The following is a 25,601-nucleotide window of genomic DNA, read 5'->3' as shown; positions in this document are numbered from 1 at the left end:
TAGAAAGATGTGTGCAAAAACATTTCTTACTCTAATACTTTAAGGACACCAGATTTCATATTGTCTAGCAATTAATTCAACATAAAGAAGATCAAGAGACTGAGAACAGTGTGAAATCAAAGGATTAAAATTTCCCAAGACGACAAACAACAGCCCAGAGGAAATAGCCATGTCTGCAAGGATGTAAGAGATAACACAAAGTCCTCAAGAAGTTACACATACCCCATTCTTCCCCTGTTAACACAAGTGTTTATAATGTTAAAAATTAAAATCTTCCATACCATCATAAAAACACCAAATCCCTCCACTCTTAAAAAAAACAACATCTTTTGTTGTGGAAAGGCCAAGTGTTCCCATGTCTCAGCAAGCTCAAGGTTTAAAACACGAAAAACTGTCTGCCACAAGAAATCCTTTGTTAATAAAATACCAAACAAGTCACCAAGGAAAACAAAACCCTAGCTCACTGCCTTTATTAAATATTTAACATACCCTGCATTTAAACAAGTAGAGGTCTAAGAAATATTTGAAAAATAAAAGAGATTCTAGGTTTCTTTTCAGGATTTCACTGCTGCTCTCATCACTTCCAAAAGAAGTATGCATCTGGCATATTTAAAAAAATCTACGTCACAATTAAAGCCTGTTGTGCCATAACATATAGGTTGATGCAAGATAAAACAAAAATGAATCACTGGAAAACGCCATCTGTGACTCAGTCTAAAGTTTTATGTAAAAATTCAGTACTGCCAGTTAATGCAAATGCCAGTCTTTTTATAGGCATTTCTCCAAAGTCCACCTAGGCATTGATTTTCGTAGACATAAAAATTTAACTCAATTATCCAGCCTTGCGAATCAAGAGAATAACCAATTTCCCATTGTATCATCTTTGAATAATTTAAGGCCTTGTATTTTATTGATTCTTTTTTAGCATGGAAGAAGATACTTTTTATGTCCAAATACTTTAAAGAAACAAGATTTTAATTCAGGTATGCTCTTAACATTACTTAAGACTCTAAAAAGAGTGAATATCATACACATACCTGAACGGACAACACATCTGTTCCACAAAAAGCAAATTGCAAAGCTTATGCTGTAAGCACAATTAGGCACTAAAAAAAAAGGGGGGGGGGATCTCATTGATCCTAAATAAAATGCAACTTCAACTGAAATGTATTTTCAATAACGCCCCTACTGATGTCATGAGAAAATTCTGTCTTTCAAGTTGGAAGCAATTTTTAAAAGCAGATGCAGCAGACTACTCCTATCATTTCACCAAAAATCAATATTGCTTTATCTGTTTTGGAAGTTAACCACATTACTTAAAAAAGTTTAACTATTTCCTGTATTCTCAACATGGTAAAAATAGATACATAAATTGAAAGAATGACAGAACATGCTTTTATTTTATTATCTCAATTCTTTTATTTGTAAAAAATGCAATTTATTCCAGCTCAAAAGCCATAGTTATGGCTGCACATTATCCAGTTGTGAATTACGTCCCTCATAATAGCAGCCGAGTCTGCTTGCTACATCTGGCAATAGTACAACTTTCTTCCTACTAGAAATTTGTTTGAGAAATGGATACTTAAAACAACTTAAGATACCCACTTCCACTGATTTCAAAAAAGGACTATCAACCTCCTCCCAGTAATCTGGAGGCTCTAATCCTGAAAAAAAAAAAATAATCTCATGCTGCCATATTCAGTAAAACAAACAAACAAAACAGCACAGCATTCTCTGGGTCCCTCAAGTGTTGTTTTTTTTTTTTTTTTTTTTTTTTTGGTTTATTTTTTTCCCCATTATAACTTCTACTGTTAGAACGTTAGGAAAAGGTAAACTCCTCAAATGATTTATTGTCCAACTTTCACACTAGCAGAGCAGAATGGAGAAGCTGGAATAAAGAACACCATCACATTTCTTTCCTACCCCTCCTCCTTTTCAGCAGAAAGCTTCACACATCTGAACACACACTTTCTGTAACTGCCATCTTCTGCACGCATTCTGTAAATCACACCTGACAAACATGACTTCTGTTGTGCATTAGACCGCTTATGACAACCAGACCAATATTAATACTTTACCTCTTCTACTTCTGTAAGAAAAATATCTACAAGTCCTGTATTTACAGTTTTCTCCACTGTAAAAAAAATAATTTACTTGGAATAAAGCAATTTTTCCCCCATTCCTTATCACAGCAGTCTCTTAGACTTGTGAGTATTTACACCACCAGGAAGCTGTTATTTACACAAAGCTATACTGAAAGGAATTACAGCAGCTTAGAAATTCCTTATTCATGAGGAACTGTGAGAGATTTGTGGCTAAAGTACTAATATATGATTCACTCAAAACAAATGAGTAAGCCTTTTTTAAATGTTTTTTTTTCCATATTCTGAAGATCCAGATTTTTTTCCCATTTTGTCAGTATAAGCTCTAATTTTTCAGCATGAAAGCTACTCAACATGCTGGTTCTCCCAAACCTCACCACCTGTGTGCAACAGCATTTCAGAAAGCAGTACACGGAGTTGTACACTAGCTAGAAGATGGCAAAGTACTTTTCCGTCAGATTGCAGTGCTGGGAACAAAACCACATTTACTGATACAATCATTTCAGCATTAAGATAATGATGAAAATAATTAAGACAAATTGCAGAGTTGGATGGCGTTCATGTGCTGAAAGGATGGACTGATCCAGCCATGCCTTCCTCAGCACGTCCAGACACAGAATGCCAAGTGGTAGAAGGTTCCCATTTTTTTTTTCCTATGACACTTGAAGACATTTGAGCAAAAATAGCTTTCAATGTTTGCTGAACACATTTTACACCAGCTTTGTCAGTTACTTGAAATGGAAAATTATCACAACGAGAGGAGTCTCCACAAAAAAACGATCTGGCTCCCTGCATAGCCAACCAAGTAACTTGGCACTTGGTTTGTGGCAGTGGCCAATGGAGACAGACACAGCAATCCATGGCCTTAGCTTGTCCCAGCTTTTGGGAAGTCAACAAAACCAGAATTGTTCTTGTAGTGGTCAATAAAGCTTTCTTTTCTTGCTGTCCTACTTTCTTCCTTTGCTAACTGCCTCTTCACAACTCAGCATTTTCCCAATATATCAGAAAGATACGTGATAACATACTACATGGAGGCAATTTCTGTAAATGCTGTATGAAGAACTGAGCCATTCTCCAAACAAATCCTCCAACAATCTCCCCATCTAAACACAACAAGAACACACTAGTGATTTCTCTGAGATAAAAAAAATCTAACTGGTCTCTTCTTAAACATACGGACATGAATTCCCTAAATGTAGCTTTTTAGAGATTGCATTCAGAAGATAACAAGTCTGTCTTGTCGTGATAAATACCAAACTACATTTTCTGACTTTTCTGTACAACATTTTCAAAGCTTCTAATAAGCATCAGTCTTTTAGATCTCAGAGAATTGCTTCTACACTGTAGACCAACTCTCATTGCTTAACACTGGCATCAGATGAAATTAGACTCAGACAAACTGACTGGTTTCAATGGTTTGCCAATGTAGCCACGTAGACCTTAACAAGCCTAGTAAATACATAATAAATGTTGACCAGGACCTGTTATTACCAACACTTCCTTCCTAAACAGCTGATAAATTCATCCAGCAATTTGCAGAAATATTGCCCGAATTTCCCCATTAACTGCAAAATAAGAGGATGAACAGATATATTCACCTACAGAGATTCAACTACCTGGAGGGCTTTTAACTGATCCTATAGAAGTTGTTAGCAGAAATTAACAGTAACTTGCTGTGCTGCTGCTTAGCTACATTAAAGAGAAACTATCAAAAACCAGTAGAAATACTTTGTAATTATTCTCTCATTATAAACTTCTGGAAACTGGGACATTTCTGTGTTGCATAGTAGATCTCTTCCTATTAAACAGATAAAAGAGGCAAAACTCAGGAAAGCCACACTTCTGGTGAAATACCTAGACAGGACCAAGCACCAAAGAAATAAAAGAAAAAAATCTGCCCTATACTGTTTATGTAACCAAATGAGAAGACAAATTTTAAGTGGTAGGCTTCAATTTAAGTACTGGGAATAGGTGTTTCACCGTGTAATGGAAAAGATCTCTGGAACTTACGTATTTTGGAAAAACAATTATAGAGCAATATTTGCATTATGAAAGCTTCAAAGTTTTCTGAACTTACATGAAATCCAGAAGATCTTCAGTTGTGCATGCTGCAAAACACATACTAGTTAATAAACTAGCTAACTATAAGCCAGTTAATAAATATCATTGGAGTTCTTTATGTCAGGGCATCACTAGCTGGACTGAAGAGGACTGGCAGTTGAGTTTTATTTGTTGATCTGATTGAGATCAAATCTGTAATCCTATGCAATCCAGTAGCAAACACACATGGCACTAAAGAAATAGGACCCCAGAAACATAAGAAGCAGAAACTGCATACGACAGTCCTGAGAAACGTCTCCAAAACACAGCAGGCTAACCCACTTTCTAGATTGTTTATAAAAGTAAAGGTGAGAAGTCAAAGCATATCAAGTTAAATGCTTTCAATTCCCACATGATTTTTCTAACGCAGGAGTAAATTGGCCTTCGCTCACTGTAAACCAAGGAAATTAAACTACAGCTAACTAAAGTAATTTTATTCCTAAAGACATCACCAGCCAATGGCAATTTTATGCATTATAACTTATGAATGTTGATGTTATACACTTTGGTAATTTGCTTTAATTCGCTTGAGTGCCTTGATCTAGATACAGCCTTAAGGAACGCTCGTATATTGCCATATTAGATTGCATCATCCATTGTATTAAAGGGAAAAGGTTATTTCTGAATGGCAGAACTACGAAGCACTTGCACTAATATGAAAAAGGAAATTATTTCCAAGACTTCACTTCTTAATGATTCCTAACAACTACAGACACTCAGGTGGTAACAGCTTCACAATGGGAAGACTTAGGGTGTTTAAGTAGAAACATTAAAAAACTTTAACCCTTTGAAACAAATCCTATACTGGGGAGATCAGCAGCTACAACAGAAGGTTAGAAAGAACTTCAAAAGGGATGGGAACTCTAGGGCTACCAGGAAGAAAAAAAGATTGAGTTTCAGATGCAGGGAGGAGGGGGCGGTAACTCCCCCCTCCAAACCTACAGCTACCATTCTTCAATTAGCATTTAGATGAATGCAAAGACACTTCCAGAAATTCATTATATTTGTCATAAAATCCCTAAACAAGATGAGAATCCATGAATATCCAGTGCTGAACAGGGCAGCGAGCTCGAGAACTAACTGGTAAGTACCACCCAGAGTTCAGCAGCAGGTTGAAGGCTACACCAGCTGGACCACAGGCTGCTGCAGTGGTTAGCATCAGGTCGTGTAAACGACAGAGCACTGGAAAGCACACTGGATGCACTGGGAGCCTCTCCTACAGCAGCTCAGCAGTAACAAATAAGCAGGATTTCAGCCAGAGTTTTATCAACAGAAAAATATTAAGGTATTAATCAAAGGAACTGAAACCACCTGAACCCAGATTTACATATGCATACACCTTTCTGAGTAGAGAAGTTCTAAATTTTAGTACCCTAGAGTGAAACAAAGAATTAAGCAGCAAAATACAAGTCAGAGTAATATTTCAAGTTACATCAATGTATAACAGTAATAGACCGCTGTTAGAGTGAATGGGCTGTTAACAAATAAAAACAGAATACATCTTTTCCACCCAAGATAATGTCACAAAGCACAAGTACTTTAAAAATGACTGAGAGGGCTCCCTCCCTGCCAATAAACCTTTTCGTAATGGCAATTTAACTGGAAGCAAAACATTTCTCCCATCACCTTCAGACTTTCCACAGAACCTTATTCTACCTCATTCACCCTTGAGAAAAGAACATCTGCCCACACCCATCAGCTTTCAATCTTCTTACGGACAGAATTCATTTAGCTTCCTTCTGGGGAATATAGTAGAAGAAGAAAATGGTGAAGCCTAGTTGAGCCAAAATGAGTCTTTTGTTTTAAATAAAAAAGAAATCAGAACATATCTCTCAAAGCTGTGTACATTCTCATATCACGCCACTTGTATGCAGTATCAATATATCCCTATGCATTTTAATCTAGTTTAAATATGGTGTCACTAAAGCAACATCGCTTCACTGAACATGAGGCAAACTCCTTTAAGTCTGCCAAATATTAAATGTCAGGTGTATCAATCATTTTTGTTCCACTTATGAGAGGCATCAGGTACTTAGATGATTTTCCTTAAAGGTAAGTTTTTTATTCGTAACTGAGAACTTCTACAATTAGTAGTTTATTAGTAACTACTGTTTATGTGCAATACATTCTTGATCTTAACCTGGAGGATTTGAGCTGTTTATTACTTTTATCTTCACCTCAACTCCATATAAAGCAGTTTTAATATTTGAAAGTATTTTCTATATACTGTAAAATTTCACCTAAAACACGCATTCCCTGCATACGGATTATTGTTACTGTATTCATTGTTTGGAAAGATCTAGTGGCATATTCATATTAGATCGCACACTATTTGATCATGTAACAACTATTGGCAGCCTCCCAGAGAACAAAATAAAAGGACATTAAGAATTTTGCTGCGAACTGCCTGAGGAGTGAATACTGTAAATGTATTGAATATATTGTTTGTGCTGTACAGTACATGTTTAATGATGACAACTTTCATATACGTGATGCTGTATCCAAATAAAGGTGAGCAAGCTGCCTGATCAGTCTATCCTTTCATTGGTGCAGAAGACAGGTGTCAAAACAAATACATTTCAAAGGATTCCAGGTATGAACAAGGAAGCTGATTTACACATTCAAATTTTAGCAAACTTGTGAAATTTGCGCCACATGTAAGATTATCCTTTAAAAACGAATATAATGTTATTCCAGGCAATCCAGCATCTTTTAGATTTTACTTTTTAGGACAGAATAACAAGCAGACCATAATGCTAATATGTATTTTACTATTTCAATCTGAATTTCACCTTCTGTTCATGTCCAGATATTTCTGGAAGTGCTTTCATTTTTCAAGACTTAATTAGAAACCTACTGTAACAGTGCTGCTTTGTTACAGCATAAGATATCACACGAAAAGAGAATGGAATTTATAGACTAGTATGAGACATCCGCATATAATGTATGCAACTGAATTATTAGCTACAAAATATTTGTCTTAAGGCCTCATGAAGCCTTCTCTATACAGAATTATTTTGTTTTACTTAGGAACCACAGTGGGGAAATAAAATAAAATGCATTGGGCAGGTTATTTTTTCTTATGACAACTGTATTCCATTTAGATTTCAGAAATATCACAGTCTGTTTGCCTCATTTACATCAACTGTTCCCAAGATAACTAGGAAGTAGGACTGATTAATACTGCTACATGATGCATCCTCAAGTTCCCTTGTTCCAAAGCAAAACAGGAGGTTCTTTCTCCCAGCAGGAAACAGATTTGTTAGCAGCCTACTTTAGTAATGCTCCTTCCCTCCTTCCACAGTACTCTCTGAACCTATTTGCCAGTTTCTATCAAACCTGGAAGAATATTTTCTTCTTTGTCAAATTTTGTGAGAATTGCTGGCACGAGAAATGAGACCCTCTGACTAGTGCCCCTAAAGAAGGAAAGGCAAGCAGCACTTTTTCTGTACCTTTTCAAAATGCCAGCACCAAGCCACCAGAAAGCACACATCTGAACTGATGATCAACTGCACATCCCTCCGAGTTACAGCAGAGCACAAGGAGGTAACACTTTATTTGGGTCAGAGAGAGACTTGGATGATTGTAGAGAAAAAAATACATTACTTTTATTGCCTAAGAAGAAATCTAGAATTCCAAAAAAAAGAATTATTTGAAATTACAAGTACAATGAATTTGCAGCAACTACATTTAACAAGAAGCAAATCACATCACTACCACTTTGCTTACTCATGCAATTTTGCTTCACACTTCCTTTTTAAACCAATGTGTAAAAGTATGTCTGTTGCTTATGCACAGAACCCACTCATACACCTTTATGTAGGGAAAGTGTCTGCTTTTAACCTTAAAGAGAAAGGAGGAGCAAGATATTCTAGTTCCAATAGCACATCTTAAGTCTTCTGAAGCAGCAAGCCAACTGAACAGTTCCTAAAGCAGTCTGCCAAATGAAATGATAACAGAACATGAAATAAAACCATACTTAGTTAATATTCATGCTATATAAAGTCTAACCAAAAGCTTTATATCCTAGCTAAACAAAATGGGTATTTGTGGAGAAAAAAAAAAAAAGTTCTCAGTTATTTATCAATTTCTATCAAGATACCAACTGCTTTATATAAATTTGATGTTTTGGACAAACATTACCTGAAATATTGAATACTGAATATTAGTGTGCTCATTTAGGAGAAAAAGAATCTTTGAAAATTCCTTTTACAGTTTAGAATAAAATCTATGTCTTAATGTGTAATCAACACCCTTAAGAAATACTATACTATTCATACTATGTATGTATCTGTGCACAATCATTAGAAATCAGATTGTTTTGTGTTTTTTTGTTTTTTTTTTTTTTGTGTGTGTGTGTGTATGGTTTTTTTGTTTTGTTTTGTTTTGCTTTGTTTGGTTGGTTTTTTTTGCCTGCTATCTCCAGTGTTATGTCTCAAGCTGTATACTCATGGGGTTCGTGTGACTTAGAAGATCCCCAAACCAAAAAATTCCCCCCAGGAAAACCATAATCCCTTAGGAAATAAAATTAGGACAAAATATGAAGGGACGAATAAAAAGTAAGGGCATGTACATTCACACACACGTCTCCTTCACACTCAATGTCTTCATGAGGATTTCAGATGAATAAAGACCAAAGAACCACCCTTCCAGCAGCAGCCACAAGTATTTTCTGCAATAGCATATTACTCAGTAAAAACAAATGTAGCTCCAGATGGCAGCTCTGCAGATTGCAATCATAGGTATGTGCCAGAAGGTATGATCAGTATTGCCTAAATGCTAGTTGAGTGAGCCATAACTAATGCAGAGTACATTTACATAGTCTTTACAGTCATTTACCTAATGAGAAAGCCTATGCTGAGAGGCTGTGCCCAAGACCAACAGTAGCAACTCAGAGTATATCAGGGTTTTAGGTATAGGTTCCTCTTATCAAAAGTAAACAGAACACATCTAAGCATCTCAGAAGTGACAATGCAGATCCAATTGCAACACCGTGTGGTTGCATAAGAGGCACAGGCAGGTTAACACCTTGACTTCGACAGAACAGTACAAATGCAAACAAGTAGAGACCAAAACGTGGTCTGCCTTAACTGAGTACGTTCTCAAATCACGATAGAAGAAACTGCCTTATAGGCTTCAAAATATCACCTATTTTGCTATTCTGATTGGATTTTTTCATTAGTGATGTTGCACTGTGGTGAAACAGTGCTGAATGACATAATCTGTCCCTCAAAAGACTGCAATCCAGGGTTCTTACATTAGCATTTCATTAACACTTGCCTCCAAAGACCCGTCTGTTTTGAGCTCTGCAAACTGTATGTGCTCAGTGCTGAGAACGTATTATAGTTCTGGCATCTGAATACATAAGAAAACCACAGAAGACCTTCTTATGACATATTCCTTGTAACATGCTCTTGTAATAGCACAGTAACTTACGCCTGTGAAGAAAGCCTCCCATACTAAGATATCCTCTGGATAGATTCAAACACCACCAACCACCTACTGAGGAGAGGTCTACATAAGGAGAAAAAAACACAGCTGCAAGCGGAAGGAAAGGAGGTAAATCTTTAAAATACTAACTCCAAAACAAAATCTACAAATTCGAACAATAGCCCTTAAAAGTCATTCAGGAAGGGCCTTGACAACATGGAAAAATACAGAATTGATGAAAATAAAAAGTTCAAAGGAAAATTTGCTCTGGCTTCACTAACAACTTGTAGTAAGGACTTCGAGTCAGATATACACAAGACTGGACTTTGAGGCATGTTGCTATAGCTAGGATAACAGTAAACTCTCCTACCTTTCATGCTCAGAAGAAGGTTTGAGACAAGGATACTATGATACACAAGTACTCCAAGCAGAAAACTTATTTCCACAAAAATAAAATGAATCATATCTTACTCCAATAAAAGCAAATAACCTAGCAGAAACGTGTCATATGGCCTAATGACAACAGTATAATCTCAATAAACAAACAGAGGATATCTTCCTTCAGTCATCTCAGATTAGTTACATCAGCCACTCAGCTGATCATTAAATATTTGCAGTTACTTCAGATGAGTTACATCAACTACTCAGCTGATCATTAAATATTTGAGCTGCAACTTTGATTTAGTTACTGTATCATAAATTGAGAAGCACATTGAACTTCAAAACTGCGTTACAGCTCCTATTCAAAGACAATGGGATAGTAACCCATAGACTGGGAGGGAGAAAAGGGGATGATAAAATGAACTTCTGCCTTCTGGTCCTCCATCTGTCACATGTTCACTTCCACTTCTTTATTCTTCCCATCCTCCAAATGCCCCTAGACCCTGTCTCCAGGGACCCAACAGGCTCTCTGCCACTACCCTTCAATTTCCATGAAAACGAAATGAAAACATCACTAAGACTATGCTAAATTCAAGTCCGAGCTCCTCATAGCAGGACCAATGCCTTCTGACATGCTGTCTGAACACTCAGCTCGCTGCTATTTTGCCTTGCTGGGTTCTTAGCTATTACCAGGAACTATTTAAGAAGGAACAGTGACAAGAATCATTACAATCCAAATTTGTTAAAGCATTTAAGAGTTTCCACCAGAACAACAAACTGTGCTGGAAAAGGCTGTGACCCCAATCTCTTAAATAATTACTTATTGCAGAGATGCCTCAGTAAAATGTTAAAACCTTCACAGTGATCTCCATTGTTAAGGACTGTAGGTTAAAACATTTTTTTTTTTTAAATCTTGAAATTCCTTAGAAAAGGTGCAGAAGATCTATGTACCATATTCAAACGTCGTGAATAAATTTGAATGCTACCCAACAGCTAAATTGTTCTACCTCCATCAGAAGAAATTTGATGACAAACTGTCAATTGACCACGCAGCTATTATGTATTCAGTAGATGTTTGGAGATAATCTGTGGAAGGAAATACGTTGACAATACTGTTTAATGTATAAGCTGTGTGAAGCCTATAATGTTTGATTGGTCAGAACAAATAGGACAAAGTATAAATGTCTGTAGCTCGAATTCAGCTAGTATCACTCAGCAGTGCTCTATAAAACTTTTATTAACAGGTATTTCAGTCAAATCTTAATACCTGAGAAAGACATTAAATTAAGCACCTGTGCAGGATTCAAGCAGAAATTAGACCACATCAAAGAATACAGAAGTAAATTCACTAGAAATTTTTATCTGGGGCCACATTTCCAAATAAAGATGAGTCCTGGAGCTTTTGAGGAAGATCTGAGCCCTAACTCAAAGTGTACAGGACGTGTACAGAATAGAAGGGTTTTGTGAAGGGACACCCATCATGCTAGAAAATAAGCCAGTAGCATTCAGCCTCAGGTCAGGTCAGGTCTAGCAAGTTATCTTAAAATTCATACCAAGAGTTTTTAAGACTCTCAAGCTTTTGTACATAAGGCTCTCTGGATGTCTGAAGTTCCACTTCAATGTATACTCAGAAATCCTCGGAATTCTCATACTTTGCACTCCTCCATTTAAATCCCTCAAGGACCTGACAGGCATACCACAAGCACACTTAGCACGCTGACACAATCAAGTTTTTACACTGCACAGTGACTTCAGACACATTCATTCAATAACAAAGCTCGATGGCTCAAGGCCTTGCTCCCTCTTCTATTCAGCAGCACACTGGCCAACACTGAAATGCTTAACTTCCAGATGTGTGACTTGTTATACAACATCCACGTTTTTTCTTGAACTGCAGTTCTCGGTCTCAAAATAAAAAACCTATTCTGAGGAACAAAACAGGCAGTTCTATTGTATGACGCAGCACAATGGCAAGATATCTTGGCACAGATATACGTGATTTACAATCACTGAGAAAATGAGTGCGGCATTGTTCAACCTAACACATTTTCTTGAAAGCAGCAATTGTGCATAATTTTCTTTGGTCTTTAACAACTTGGCTATTTACATTAAAACTTTTAAGAGGAAAGTAATTTATTTAATGTTTGAAACATGACTGGGGCACTAAAATTACCATATGGACCTTTGCCTATAAAATACAATGATGGTCCTTAGGAAACTGTTGCATCCGCTCGTACTAGAGTACAGAGATCCAAGATCAAGGAAAGGGCCTTCCTGTCTGCTGTCCCAGAGCAATCTGTGAGGGTAGGAAGAGTATGAGGTTGCTGGGAGACTACTCTGGTGAAACATCAGTCTCCTGCAATTTCTAGCTCAAGGATTTTCTAAGTTACTGGGCATGTCCTAGCTCTTAACCCTGGCGGACCAAGAACAGGTGGTTATGTCCGATTAGTTACAGCAAAACACATGACATGAAAAAAATGACAACTTCAGTGAAAGAAAAAAAAAATCTCAACCTCAAGCATCATTTGCGGAACGCTCTTATAACAGACAGTTATTACCAGGTTCTCCTCACCCTCTTTTGCTGGTTAAAAGCTGAATAGTATCACAGCTGCTTCACGTTGTGCACAGAGCACGCAGGGTGCTGTTCTCCCCCGGAGCCAAGGGTGTGGGCAGGCTGACCTTACACTGGCATGCAGAATAATGACTGGCTTATGCACAGGCTAAATGAGAACTCACTCCGCTTCAGATGGGGTTTTGAACACTTTCAAAGAGTCTGTTGTTTTGCTGACTCCTCCTTCGACAGCACTCCTTTCAAATATTTTAATGAGATAAAGATACGGCATATAAAACTGGTGATGTAAGTAGTTCTCTCTCTCCAATCTAATATTTGTTTGCAGATTTTATTTATTTTTGGAAGTGCTTTTCATCTGCATGTTGAAAGACAATGTTCAATTCCATCATATGCTTTTGAAAAGTCATATCAGGTTTCGATACCAAATCACACTCAATTGACTTGAAAAAGTCTCATGGATTTTCCACCTTACAGAGTCATAGCCTTTTATATAGAATACGTGTATACACTATATTGACTGCTTCTGCCCCTGCACATTTTCTCTCCACTGGCCCAGTATTTAAAAAGTGACAGAAATTTAGCCTTTGCCTTCATTCTAACATACAAAAATCACACCAAATTATACCAGAGGTTAAAAAACTTTCAGTTAAATTATTAAAATCCCTGATACTGTAATATACACAGAAGATTCTGGGAGCAGTAACATACTTTCTCAAGTTAATGCTCAAAATCTGAGACCGACATCTGAGACTGGTGGAAAAAAATGCTCCTGACCTTAAAGGTGCTGGAACTGCCCTCCAGTTCTCAAATTAAGCCTGCATGTAGTGTGGCTTATATAGGGACACCCAGTAGTTAGTAGTTTTCTGTCAGGACCATGTAATGCATTTGATTCAATTGTAATGTGTTTTTTACAGTGTTGATTTTGCTTGATTTTGAATCATCAATACCCCCACATGTTTACTCAGGATCATTTTACAACTAAAAGATTACTGTAAAGCCTGGCAGTTTACACTGGAAAGCCAAATAAGTGGGTTTTGAATTTGTAGCTAAAACATTAACACAAAACTCAGAAGCACTAAAAGCTTGCAGGGAACTTCCTAACAGAGACAAAACTTACACGCTTGCATGCTGCAGAAATTCACATCGGAGTTCACTACAAGCCTGGTTCCTCCACTGACACCCTAACTCACTAACTGTACTGATTCTTCAAGCGTAGCCCGAAGTACATCACATCAATACCTAAGAGAGCTGTTGAATCCACCTGTTTACAGAACACTAGAACACTAAGAAAATGAAATGCCAACGGTATATCTGGTTGCATACAAGTGCAGATGATCAATGACAGATTTCATTAGTTGCAGCAAACAAAAGACTGACAGGGAGCTTCTGAGCTTCAGCAGCTATGATTACCAGAAGGAAGCACAAGTTAAATAAGGGGGAGCTTTCCAGCAATTAGGAAAGGCAAAGTAATTTCTGTAAGGCCCTACTGCAGTAATGTGCAGATCTGATTTGCTTGCATCCAAGTGTATAGCAGCTCTGAATCACAGCTGATCATTAGTCAGGATTCTCAGAGCTGAAAGCAGTGGAAATGATTCCGCAGGGTATCAGTCCATTGCTTTCTTTCACATTAGTTATAAGTATGAAAACTTAAAGAAAAAAATGAAAGACGGGTAAAGCAACCAGTGCCTAAACCCCAAGTTACTGTCACAGAGAGAAATATTACTTGCATACACACAGAGTCAATACAAAGCACACACTCAGCTTGCAAGAGGATACACTTCAGCACCAATCTATCAAATCCAGCTTTATCAGGCACATATGGAACCAGCATTTTCTCCAGTATCCTAAAACAGGTGCAGACAGCTAGTTTGGTCTGATGTTTACTTCTCAACCCATACGAACAGCTAAATACTTCACACATCCCAGTGACAGTGACCATTAGCCCAAAATGGAATTTCGTTATATATAAAAGAAAGGTCACTTTCTAGGCTTCCACTAGATGACACTGGCTTAGTCTCAAAGGTGGCATTTCTCTTTAGTCAGTGAAAAGCAGACAGATAATGCCCTGAACAAGTCAAACGTACACAAGAAAGAACACATTGAGAATATCAGTTCCAAATTCTCGCACACCATTCCCTTCACATCCTACATGGTACAAAATATTAGCATATTTCTCTACCTCTTATTTGATCCATTTCAAACAGTAAACTTTCCTACTTTAAAATAAAAACCCCACAGAAGCAGTTCTGCTATACAGGGGATTCTGCTTTTGAAGTGAGGCCTGCAGGTAGACCTGTAGGTCCCTACAAGTCTCCCAGCACAGTTTGAAACATGAACTGCTGGGAAACTGGAGAGCAAGAGCTACTGTCACTAGAATAGAGGCTTCTGAAACACCATCAGCCCAGGCAAATGGGAAGTGCCACGGGTATTAAAAAATGGCTCTCTGAGAAAGATGCCTTGTTATAAACAATTCCAGGTCCAGAATAATGAAATCATGGCTTCACAATAAAAATTCATTAAATAAGTCAGTTCTTCCTAAGAGAAAGTAAGTGCGCCAATTAAGCAAAAACCCTGTTACAGGGAAGAACTGCCAGCAGCACAAGTTATTTTAGCTGACATTACTTCAAAAAAAGCCCACCATTCACCATCTGTTCTGGCACAAATTTTGAATGCTAAGAAAGTTTTCAACATCACTGATGAAAAGAAAGCAGTCAAATGCAGAAGTTTGTTTTGCTGTTAAAAAGAACAAGCATCTAGGACAACTCACATTTCAGCAAGAACAAACAAAAAGCTGAAGCTCTGCACATTTCATAAAATGAATTAAAGAATTAGAATATGACATGCAATGCCAAGTGGAAGACACATAGGGAAGATAACAGGAAACAAATAAAAGGTATCTTCAAAATTTTAGGAGAGAAGTAGATGGGCAACTCCAGACAATGGGTCAACAATTTGCACTCCATGTAGCAATCATATGCCTACAAAGTTTTTCCAGTTGCTAACAAAATCAACACTTTTGCAAGCTAATGGCTCCATCAGCCTTTTAAAAGGAAGACTAGCCTGAACAAACTGTTCTGTTCCAACCAAAAAAATAAAAATAAAAAAAAGGACAATGAGTAATAAGAAAGCCAAGAGAATCAATGTAACAAAGAGAAAACAACAGCATGGACAAATGGTATTTTGGTATTACAAACAACATTAACGCTCAGATTAACCACCGTGCTAGGTTAAATAATCTCTTCCAAAACTCTGCTCGTAACCAAATGGGAAACTAGACGACCATACAATAAGAAAAGGTGAGAAAGAATGAAGATGAAGTAAAATAGCTAATTCATCTATCTCCAAGTGATATCTATACTTTCAGAACCAGTAAGAAGTTTTTAATGACTTTCTACACGCTGCTGGTTAAATCTCACTTGGAAGACTACGTGAAGTTTTACATCTCCGTGTTCAAAAAGAAAGGAAAAAAAGAAGTTAACTGGAATAGCTAAAGAATGCTCAGATGGGAATTGCAAGCTCATTTCCCAAGTAGACTTGTTTAGCCAAGCACAATAAGAAGTTTTAAAAGCATGACTGGTGTCCACAGTACAATGAAAATAAACACTCCCCAACAAATAGAAAAGCTACTTAACTTAAAAGGAAAACAATGGCATAGAGATTAGCACTTCAAAGTTCACTCACCATTCATCTGGAAATGAGAGGCCCAGACTTGGAAAACAGCCTCTAATAAAGAGCTACACCTAGCACTTCAAGTCATCGAGATGTTTGATGAATACACAAAAGGCATATTACAAATACCCTTTAGCAGGGGGATAACACACAAGACATAGCACACATAGGATGCCATTCCAATGTTATTCTCCATATTCCTATGATTTAGTAATGAGCATTCAGCCTTTTTCCATTTCACTTTTGGGGAGAAATTTTTGATTTCCTCCTATATTTTCTAGCATTAAAAATAGGAACAGCCCCCCCCCCAAAAAAAAAAGAGTAAAAGCTTAATGCAAAATTTGCTAACTAGTAAATTAAGCATTCTGCACAAAACAACTGTCTGAGGATTATGGGTTAGGCCTATGTAGATCCATCACTGTGACAAAGTTTAGACAAAAACAGATGAATACTTCTGTGCCACGTAATGAACAGATTTATTTTACCCCCCTTTGAAAAACAAAGTCAGTATGTCACCACTATTTATGAATGAGGTAAACATCTAGGGCAACTTTTTAATAGGCTGTAAAATAAGGCTTCAAAAATCCCTTATAACTTTTCTTGGAAAAATGCTAAATGACAGATGGAGTTTTAATATTTCTCATGACACCAGATGATATTCTATGTGCAGTCACGCAATACCTCTTAAACAGTTATTCCAAAAAATTAGAGTTTATGTTGCAAAAAGGTTTATTAGTAATTTTTTCTATGAGTTATATCTGCCTCCTTAATGGCTGGCACCAGCAAGGACAGCTTAATTCTACCTCAAAACTTTAGGTGCTATACTGAATATACCAGCTAGGTTTCCTAAAACAAAAAGCTAATTATTTTTATGAACTCCAACAAACATTTTTAGAGTTACTATGCCATTTCTTCACTTTTAAAATTTTTTATACTAATATCTCTAGTGTTAGCACAAAACATGTTACAACATCTCAGCTTTTCTACTTTACTATAATCTTGCTTTTTTCCTGCTTCCATAGGAGCATTTAAACACAGCCTATTTACTAATTTACAACAACATGAATAGAAACAAACACATCATACCATAGAAATCTGCATCTAGTGTAACAACACGGTATAATCCCTCATAAAGCAGCCTTAAATCACGCAAGGGACAAGAACAAATCTTTGGAAGACATCATAGGTTTTTCCCTCTCTCTCAATCAATTTCTGAATTCATCCACGTTCTGTTTTAGAAGTAAATGGATTCCCTCCTTAAAATGTTACCATACAATTATTTTAAATATTTGAAGTCTGGATGAGGTTGGGAATGAAAGACTTAAGCAAGAGCTTTTATCAAGAAGAAAAGTTCTAAATGGTTTTAATAAATTTACATTCAAGGTACTATTTTATATTAGAATTAGAAGTGCAAACTAGAAGTAGTGCATGGATTTAGGAGACTGTTTAGTGCTGCCAATTCATCAGATTTATATAGGTACACAGATGGCAAAAACTTTAATGAGGGCTCTACATTAGTTTTGTAGCATTTGTCCTACTTACCAGCAGATCAAAACAGCATTAGCTTGAGAGCATTCAACCCATTTCCATAAAAGCAGAGAAATATTGGCAAGAAAAGAAATCTGTTCAAGGGTCTTTCTCATCTGTACATGTAACAATTCCCACTGACAGCATTGCAAACTCATACGAAAGAAGTCCATCTCACTAAGCCAGAAAGTTTCAAAGCAGTAATTCCTCTACCACTAAATAAATTTATTGTTTTTAAGCACAGAGTAAGAAACACGTCAATATTCCAAGATCTAGTTTTATTACTAAGATTTCACAAGTATGGTTTTATCACTTCTGAGTATAAAAGATGTCCTTAACAGGCACACAGAAGGCTAGCAAAAATATAGTCATATAGTCTTAACATAATCAGTCATAGAGAGGCTGCACCTCAACAAGACAAACCTGCCAGCAAAGCGGTCCGATTACCTTTTGACTGCAGACAAACCCCTTGAACAAAATTCTCTAAAATGCAATGACCTAATCAAAACATTTTTACTTTGTCACAGAGAAAAACATTCATTAATTCTATTAGTCAACTGACGTGACCTTCCAGAGCCTAGGCAAGGCTGACAAGACATGCATTGTTTCCATAAAACATATTTAAGGCAAGACCTTTAGCTTACCGTTACAGACTTCAGAGTCATTCCGTGATAGGTACCCATCGTATCGATTTTAAAGCCTTCCGTTTCTGCAAAACAGAAGAGTCTCTCGTAAGTTGTTCTGAGCATAGAGACATCATGACTAAACAGACAATATAAGAAGTATCGTTGAAGTTATTTTTGCAAGGAACGTCTCTTGTTGGTGGTTCAGTTTAGGTTCTGTTCATACTACAAAACTTGGTTAGCATTTAAGAGAGCAGTGTTGTCTTTAGGCAGCACTCCATTTGGTATTTCTGCTTTCAGTAACCAGAGTAAGCTTTTTCTGCTGCACGGAATCGTTCAGAGGAAGGATGTATATTTAAATATTTGCAAGAACGTGAAACAATATGCATGTAGTCTCAGAAATTCTCTTTGCTAAAAGATGTAGAAGCAGCTAGTTCCCAGAATGCATTATGATGCAACATATTCACAGCTGTATGAATACAGAAATGTACTTAATCACAAACTGGTATACCAACTAACTATAAAAGCATGGACACTTAATATGATAAACCCACTTCTGCAGTGCAGAAAAGCAATAATGTCATTATCACGATATACAAAACAGAAACCACATAAATTCACACTACCAGACTAAAAGTGATGAAAAGCTGTGTTTTTTCTTTCCTTTTCATGGAGCACTTTTAATCAGGCTGAATATATGCTAAGTGACAGAAGTCTACAAGTGCACAGTGACTAAGCTTTGTGCTGCTAGCCTTCTGGGGTTTGAGAAGTCCTTCTCTCTTCCTATTTTCAGTACTAAGTCAGCTTCATGACTGCTGCCACCGGAATTTACAGTGAAACCTTTTTCCATTTGTACATTCCCTCATCTCATGCATCTGTTGTCAGCTGGTTGGCCCTACCAACCAACAGCTCCAGTAGTTCATGCTTAAAATGACAGGACTACTACTAATCACCAGGGATGGCCATGAGAAGTCATCGGCATGGTTTGTGGTGGTTACAGCAATGGAAGCAAAGCAACTGGCAGCGCAGAGGCAAACCCATCTGGGCTGCCGCACTGTGCCAAGATATTGCTACCCAAGCAGAGAATCTGGTCGCTGAAGTATACCACATCGATGCTCAGGTATGCAAGAGTCAATCAGCAGGTGGATCAGGCTGCTGAGACTGAATTGGTTGCGTGGATCTACACTGGCAATATGAGGGTGAATTATTTACAGCTCAGTGGGCCCAGCAAGGCAGAGATGCAACATATTAGGTGGGCTCATGATTGAGGGGTGAACCTGACTGCACAGGTTGGCCATGATTGTGAAACACGTGCTGCAACCAAGCCAAGCAGTTAAAGCCTCTCTGATAAGGAGGACAGTGGTGACTGCAAGCATTTGTCTATGCTAAGCAACTTCTTTGCTATTTCAACTAGACTTGAGTAAAGGCACTTGATGCTTGCAGAAACCCTTACTGAGAACTGGAGGATCATTACCTTTTGTTACATCATCTTCACATAAAAACTTACAAACCAAAAATAATGCATAACCAAGGTTAATTCTCATACTTGAGCCTACAGACTTCCAAGAAAAATATCAGTTTTTCAGTACTGTTAGAGCTTCTTGTGCTTACCATGAGTAAGTTAAATTGAAACCTAGACAACCCTGACAACAATACAGATGGCCCTGAGAAGCATCTATCATTGATCATCCTTTCTTCCTTTAGATGAGGAAGATTATCATAGAGTTGTAGGAAATGAGGCAGAAAAGTTCTCCAGGTTTTATTACTCTCCAGTGCCTTCCAGAAGATACCAAACAGTTCCAAACTGATCATACTTGTCTCACCACAATGACAGTTATCTGCTTTCTGAACATTTTTTTTTAGTTTTGCCTCTTTTTTTCCCCTTCCTCCTCAATTATATTATCAAACCTACCACCCAGCAGAGAGGCCTAGTCTTACTGACTGGATCGTGTTTTACTTGCACTGCCCACCATGTCACAGTACAAATTCACCTTTGCTCCAGCCCTTCTTTGTCTCCGCTTCCCAAAGCCCTCCCTTCTGCCGGACTTGACATTCCTGAACTATGCAACATTGATTTTGAGAAAGCAAAATGCAGGTAGGTACAGTCATGAGTTTCTTTACACATTGAGCCTCAGCACAGGGCTAATACAGCTGAATTCGAGCTAAAGATAATGAAGTTTCTTCTGCCCAGCCTTTCTACAAACAACAGTTTTCTCACTGACTATATAGGTCACTGCTTCTAGGCAAGGAACATATTAATGTTTCAGGAGGTGCCTGAGGCCTTACAGAATACGTGGTAGAGCTCCCTTCAGTTGAAAGGATGCTTTTGTTGACCTGGAGTGACACCAATCAGAGATGCATAACCTAGAATGACAGCTGTTTGGGGATTACAGATGATTACCTGAGGAAACTTTGCCCTCTCCAAATTGGCATATTACAGGTTCTTCTTACCTGTGCCATAAGAGGTTCTCGACTGTTTCAACCAGACATCTTGCCCAAACTCCGGGATACAGACACCCCTTAACAAGACCAGCAAGCAGCACCCCCCCCACCATCCCTGGCCTGCCTGCTCCTTTCCTCTCAGCACAAACCTTGCTTCTACAGTTAATTAGTTCTTCACATTTGCTCTCCATTTCAGGTATCTTTCCAACAACCTTTTTCTTTGTCCCTGTAAAACCTTTCATTCTTCCTGAACTAAATCTATATATACACACACAACAAGAACTGTAACTCAAGTCTCCATCAGCCACGCAAAGGGAATAAAAGTCCACAGAGCCAGCAGCACAGTCAGAAAATGAAATCTAATATCAAAGGGGAAAGAAGCACCTTGCAGGGAACAAGCCCCTGTTCAACCACAAATGGTTTCATCTTCTGCAAAAATCGCAAGTCCCTCAAAAACGTGTCCTGGTTCAACGAGCCACAAGAGCCACTGAATGAGGCCTTGGATCTCTCTGGTTCCTTTCTCCCAGCCTTGTGCTGCTCCCTCCTCCTAGCAAGAGGAGTAAACAACTAGGATCTGAAGAGCCAGCTATTGCCTCAGGCATTAGAGAGTGGGCTCCTAGCCAGCTGAGTATTTCCAGCAGGTATACAGTCCTTCCAATGCTATTTAACAGCTACTTAGGTGATAAATAAAACATTTCTGATCATTGGTAAACAATGGCATAGTGCCTTTTCTTACTGATGTGAATCTGAGAGAAGCTGAATGGCCCTAGTAGAATGCAGGTGCCCACTTTGATTCCTGCAAACAGTCGCCATATCCACTATGAGGTCTCCTGGGGACTCCAGGCCCTGCTACCTGCAGGTAGGGTGGGATGAGCAGAAGAAACCATCTCCCCAACAGCCCACCCGCTCTCAACTTTCCTGCCTCAAACTCTTAAGCAGCTGATGAATGAGTTCAGCATTGCCAGCTTCCAGATAGCCACAGCAACCCTCCTTAAACTGACAACAGCACAGACATTCTTTGCTCAGGTTATTTACCTTGTGATATTCTAATAGTCAGCCACTCACTGCACTCAATTGCAGAAATAAACACCAGGAACTGCAAGAGCCCTGTCACCGTACTGTACATTCATGTCTTTTTTGAAGGTCTTCATCTCTGCATAGAGATGCATACAGTACCTTCAGCTCCACTCCCTGTACGCAGCCTGTGCAAAGCAGGGAACAAACGTTTCCAAGTCAGGAACTCCACAGCTATGGCTGCATTCCCACTTCAAAAATTACTGAGGCTGTTAGCCAGGTTGCTGCAGCTGTTTGTAAAAGACATTCAAGGGCCAACACAGAAAGAGGAGCGGCATTTCTTCCCGAGCATTCTCCGAGGGCAGCGGCTGACCCCGACACAGCTGCTCAATAGCAGCCCTAGGACACAAGAGGACCAACAGGTCATAGTAAAGAAGAGCAGAACACAGAACAACCTGGAGTACCAGGGGACATGACCCCAGCATACATCAGCATAAAAGCTGTACCATACATACTCTAACACCACCAATGCAGTGTGTTTCTTCTTCTATCCCTTCTTCAGCAGCTCAAACCTGCGCTGCTGAGTCATGCAGCAGCACAGGCATGAAATATAGATGCCTGGCCAAGAATTAGTTTGCAACTCCAGCTTCAAAATCATACTTTCACCAGTGGCAATAAAGAAAACCACAGTTAAAATTGTAAGTCTACTAAGAAAAGGGTAAGTGTTTGGGAAGAAAAGAGACCCTTTAAAAAAGAAAAGCATCATGATGGTGAAACTGCAGGTCTTTGTTTTTCAACTTTGAATTGGAGACAGAACAACTGCTAAAAAAGCTACGTAAGAGTCTTCAATAACTTGGATTTTTTCCGTAAATTATAAAATAGCTATGTAATCATACACACTTCATTTAGGCAAAAAGCAGTCCAGATTTAATACTTCAAATACAGACTAAAGAATGCAAGCAAAACCCAGCGTTAACATATAGCGTAATAATGTATTACAGCTTTTTCTGTTTGCCAAATATAATCAGTTTAATAAACATAAGCATTGTTAAAAACATCTTGATCAAGAAATGTCTAAAACCTGCATCTCTAGAGACTAAACACAATAACTACTGCATAATCAGTTCTATTGCTTCAAAACAAACTGTCACCAGCTAACATTAAGACTAGCTTTCCTTCTCCAGTCACTGCATGTATTATGATCGCAATTTCGCAGTTCAATGACCCAAAAATTCTCTAAAGAATCATATACTTTCCTAGCGTGGTTCATCACTAGTTACCTTTCTAGCATCACCATGCATCAACCTGAGTGCCTTCTCTCATTTAGAAGAATTAGACCTAGTAATGAAAATATGCACACTAATGCATCAGCTTATTGGACTGATTATATTCTCCATCATGATGCAGTCAGATGTTCCATTTCCTCACATATGAGTATTAATGCTCAAAGTGCCTTCCATTTGCTCAGAGCCCACTGCTCTGTGTCAATCTAGGTCACCAGACATTTTGCTTCTGCACCTGCTGCAGCTCTAGCCATCCCATCCAGGTGTAAACTTGAGCACCGACACGTTGCCTAAGAGTAACAGTTTTAAAAAGGCTTGCATCTTGAAGGAAGTCTAGGCAAACAAACAGTTTGAAGGAATACGCCTCTCCAAAACTGGAAAACTCAAAAGACATTACTTGAATTGCCGATGAATAAGATTGAATAATCACTTTTTTTCTTTTTTCTTTTTTTTTTTTTTTTTTTTAAATCTGTATACTTTTCAAAACAGATAATAGCTCTGCAGACTGCCTGGAAATGATTCACTACCCCACTTCACACCCATGGCAATTAAGTCACAGACACCAAATTTCATTCTACAAAATAGTTTACTGAATACTCCTTTTCAGTACTACTCCCTAACGAGTAAAACTGAAGTTTCAAGCCTAAATTTTCAGGTTTCATTAGCTAAAGCTTACAAACTTCTCAGTAAAGTTCATCTAAAACAGTTTAATAACAATCTTACAGGTAATTAAATTCAAGTTCTTAAAGTGTCACAGTACTAAGAAAGTCACAACACAAATGTGTGTATTTTCCACTACTGAGTAGACACATTATCAAAGTACCTGGTCACATAAAGCCAGGAAAGAGAGAGAGAACAGAAGCAATCTATTGCAAGCACAATCTACTTTTTCCAAACGTGAAGCTCTTACACATTTTCTGCCAAAAAGAAACAGAACCCTATAACCTCAGAAATGAATGCAGTAAATACGTTTAACAAGTTAGTCAAGTTTCAGAATTCTGGAACTCTAACTACCCATTCTCCTACAGGACAGAAATCACAATTTAAAGGATATACTTAAAATGAGACAAGAAAAAATATTTTCTGTGGTCTAGAGTCTCCTCAGTTTTAAACATTTCTTAGTTATCTATTGCCTAGACCTAACACTTAACACTTGTTTGAAATTGACATACTTCTGAAAAACTCTATCTATGTTTGAAAATCCAACAATTACAAGAATAATTTCAACATAAAATGACAATAGCAGGAAGTCAACATCAAAGCTTTCCTGTACAATTTGGTTAATTATTCTTTTCACCATTATGGAATGAAATCACGTGACTGTACAGCAAGCCCCTCTCCAATTTACACCAAATAAGACTAAAAGTAGTGGCATTTTCACAGTGACTGACTTCTATGTTGAAACCTTAAGAAAAAACAACAATGTGGAACAATACTGAAGGGACAAGACTTAGAGCAGCACAGAGAAACTTTACACTGCTGCCTATACTGTTAGATGCACTCAGTGGGGCAAGAATTGGTACAGTCGGTACATTTGAACTGTTATACCTGGGCATTAATTGATTTCTCCAGCTCTAATTTCACACTGCCCAGTATAGTTATTTACTTTAAGAAAAACCCTTCATAGGAAATTGTAGTGAAAGAAAAACTAGTTGGCAAATACTCAAGTACTGAAGACTACTCATAATTATGAGAAACAAAACTGAACAAGTACCAGTAGATGTATTCAGGGGAGGGTTTTTTCATTCTTTCCCATTTCAACACAAAACTGAACACAATCAGCTACAGTACAGCACGTACATGGAATACCATGCAAGTTCTCTGATGTTTGTTATTCACTTTCCCCAAACAGAAAAAGTGCTATTAACTTTGACAAAGCAAAACACTCGGCAAGATGCAAGCTGAACTGCTCATCTAGTATTTACAGTAGCATTTAACAGCACGTAAGCTATTGCAGCCAGAAAAGAACGCCCTAAACATCATGCATAAGAAGCTTCATTAAGGAAAAGAATGATTTTGTTTGATAACAAGAATGAAGAGACAATACAGAAGTGTAGAAGAATTTGCCTTGCCAATCTGTACAAAACAAGAAAACATCCAACCACAACGAACACTATTTGCAAAACCGAAACAGAGCAAGACAACAGTACTAGAACCAGAACCTAAGATGAAAAAAAGCAAGGGGGACAAAAATTCTGATTTAGAAAGACTAATCATTACTCAATTTCAAGCTTCCACCCTGGTTTAAAATGAATGAAAATTCTTAAATATTGTAGATTATTTCCATCTTCTCTCTAGAAGAAAGCTAATATTTTGCACTGCTGTTGTCGTTTTTTTCCATTAGAGACACAAGGTAGTAACACGATTACTGAAAGCAACTTCTGAAGTAACTGTGTTTGTATGAGGAGGGGTAACTTATTTCATTTGATTCCTGTAACATTCATATTTGCAGATCTAG

At 37.8% G+C, this 25,601-nt stretch overlaps 1 protein-coding gene across 1 annotated transcript in view; it reads right to left on the bottom strand.

The window, feature by feature from the left end:
* The window catches only part of CDC73 (cell division cycle 73), a 98,213-nt gene that overhangs the window by 50,387 nt on the left and 22,225 nt on the right, over positions 1 to 25,601 (bottom strand). Inside the window, exon 10 of the mRNA XM_068690178.1 lies at positions 18,426 to 18,490. Coding sequence (XP_068546279.1) covers positions 18,426 to 18,490 — 65 coding nt within the window. The remainder of the gene's footprint in view (positions 1 to 18,425; positions 18,491 to 25,601) is intronic.

Source organism: Anas acuta, chromosome 8 (assembly GCF_963932015.1).
Source record: "Anas acuta chromosome 8, bAnaAcu1.1, whole genome shotgun sequence".
Taxonomy (NCBI): Eukaryota; Metazoa; Chordata; class Aves; order Anseriformes; family Anatidae; genus Anas; species Anas acuta.
Note: the sequence above shows the minus strand (reverse complement) of the source record. Positions and strands in the feature narration are given on the sequence as shown.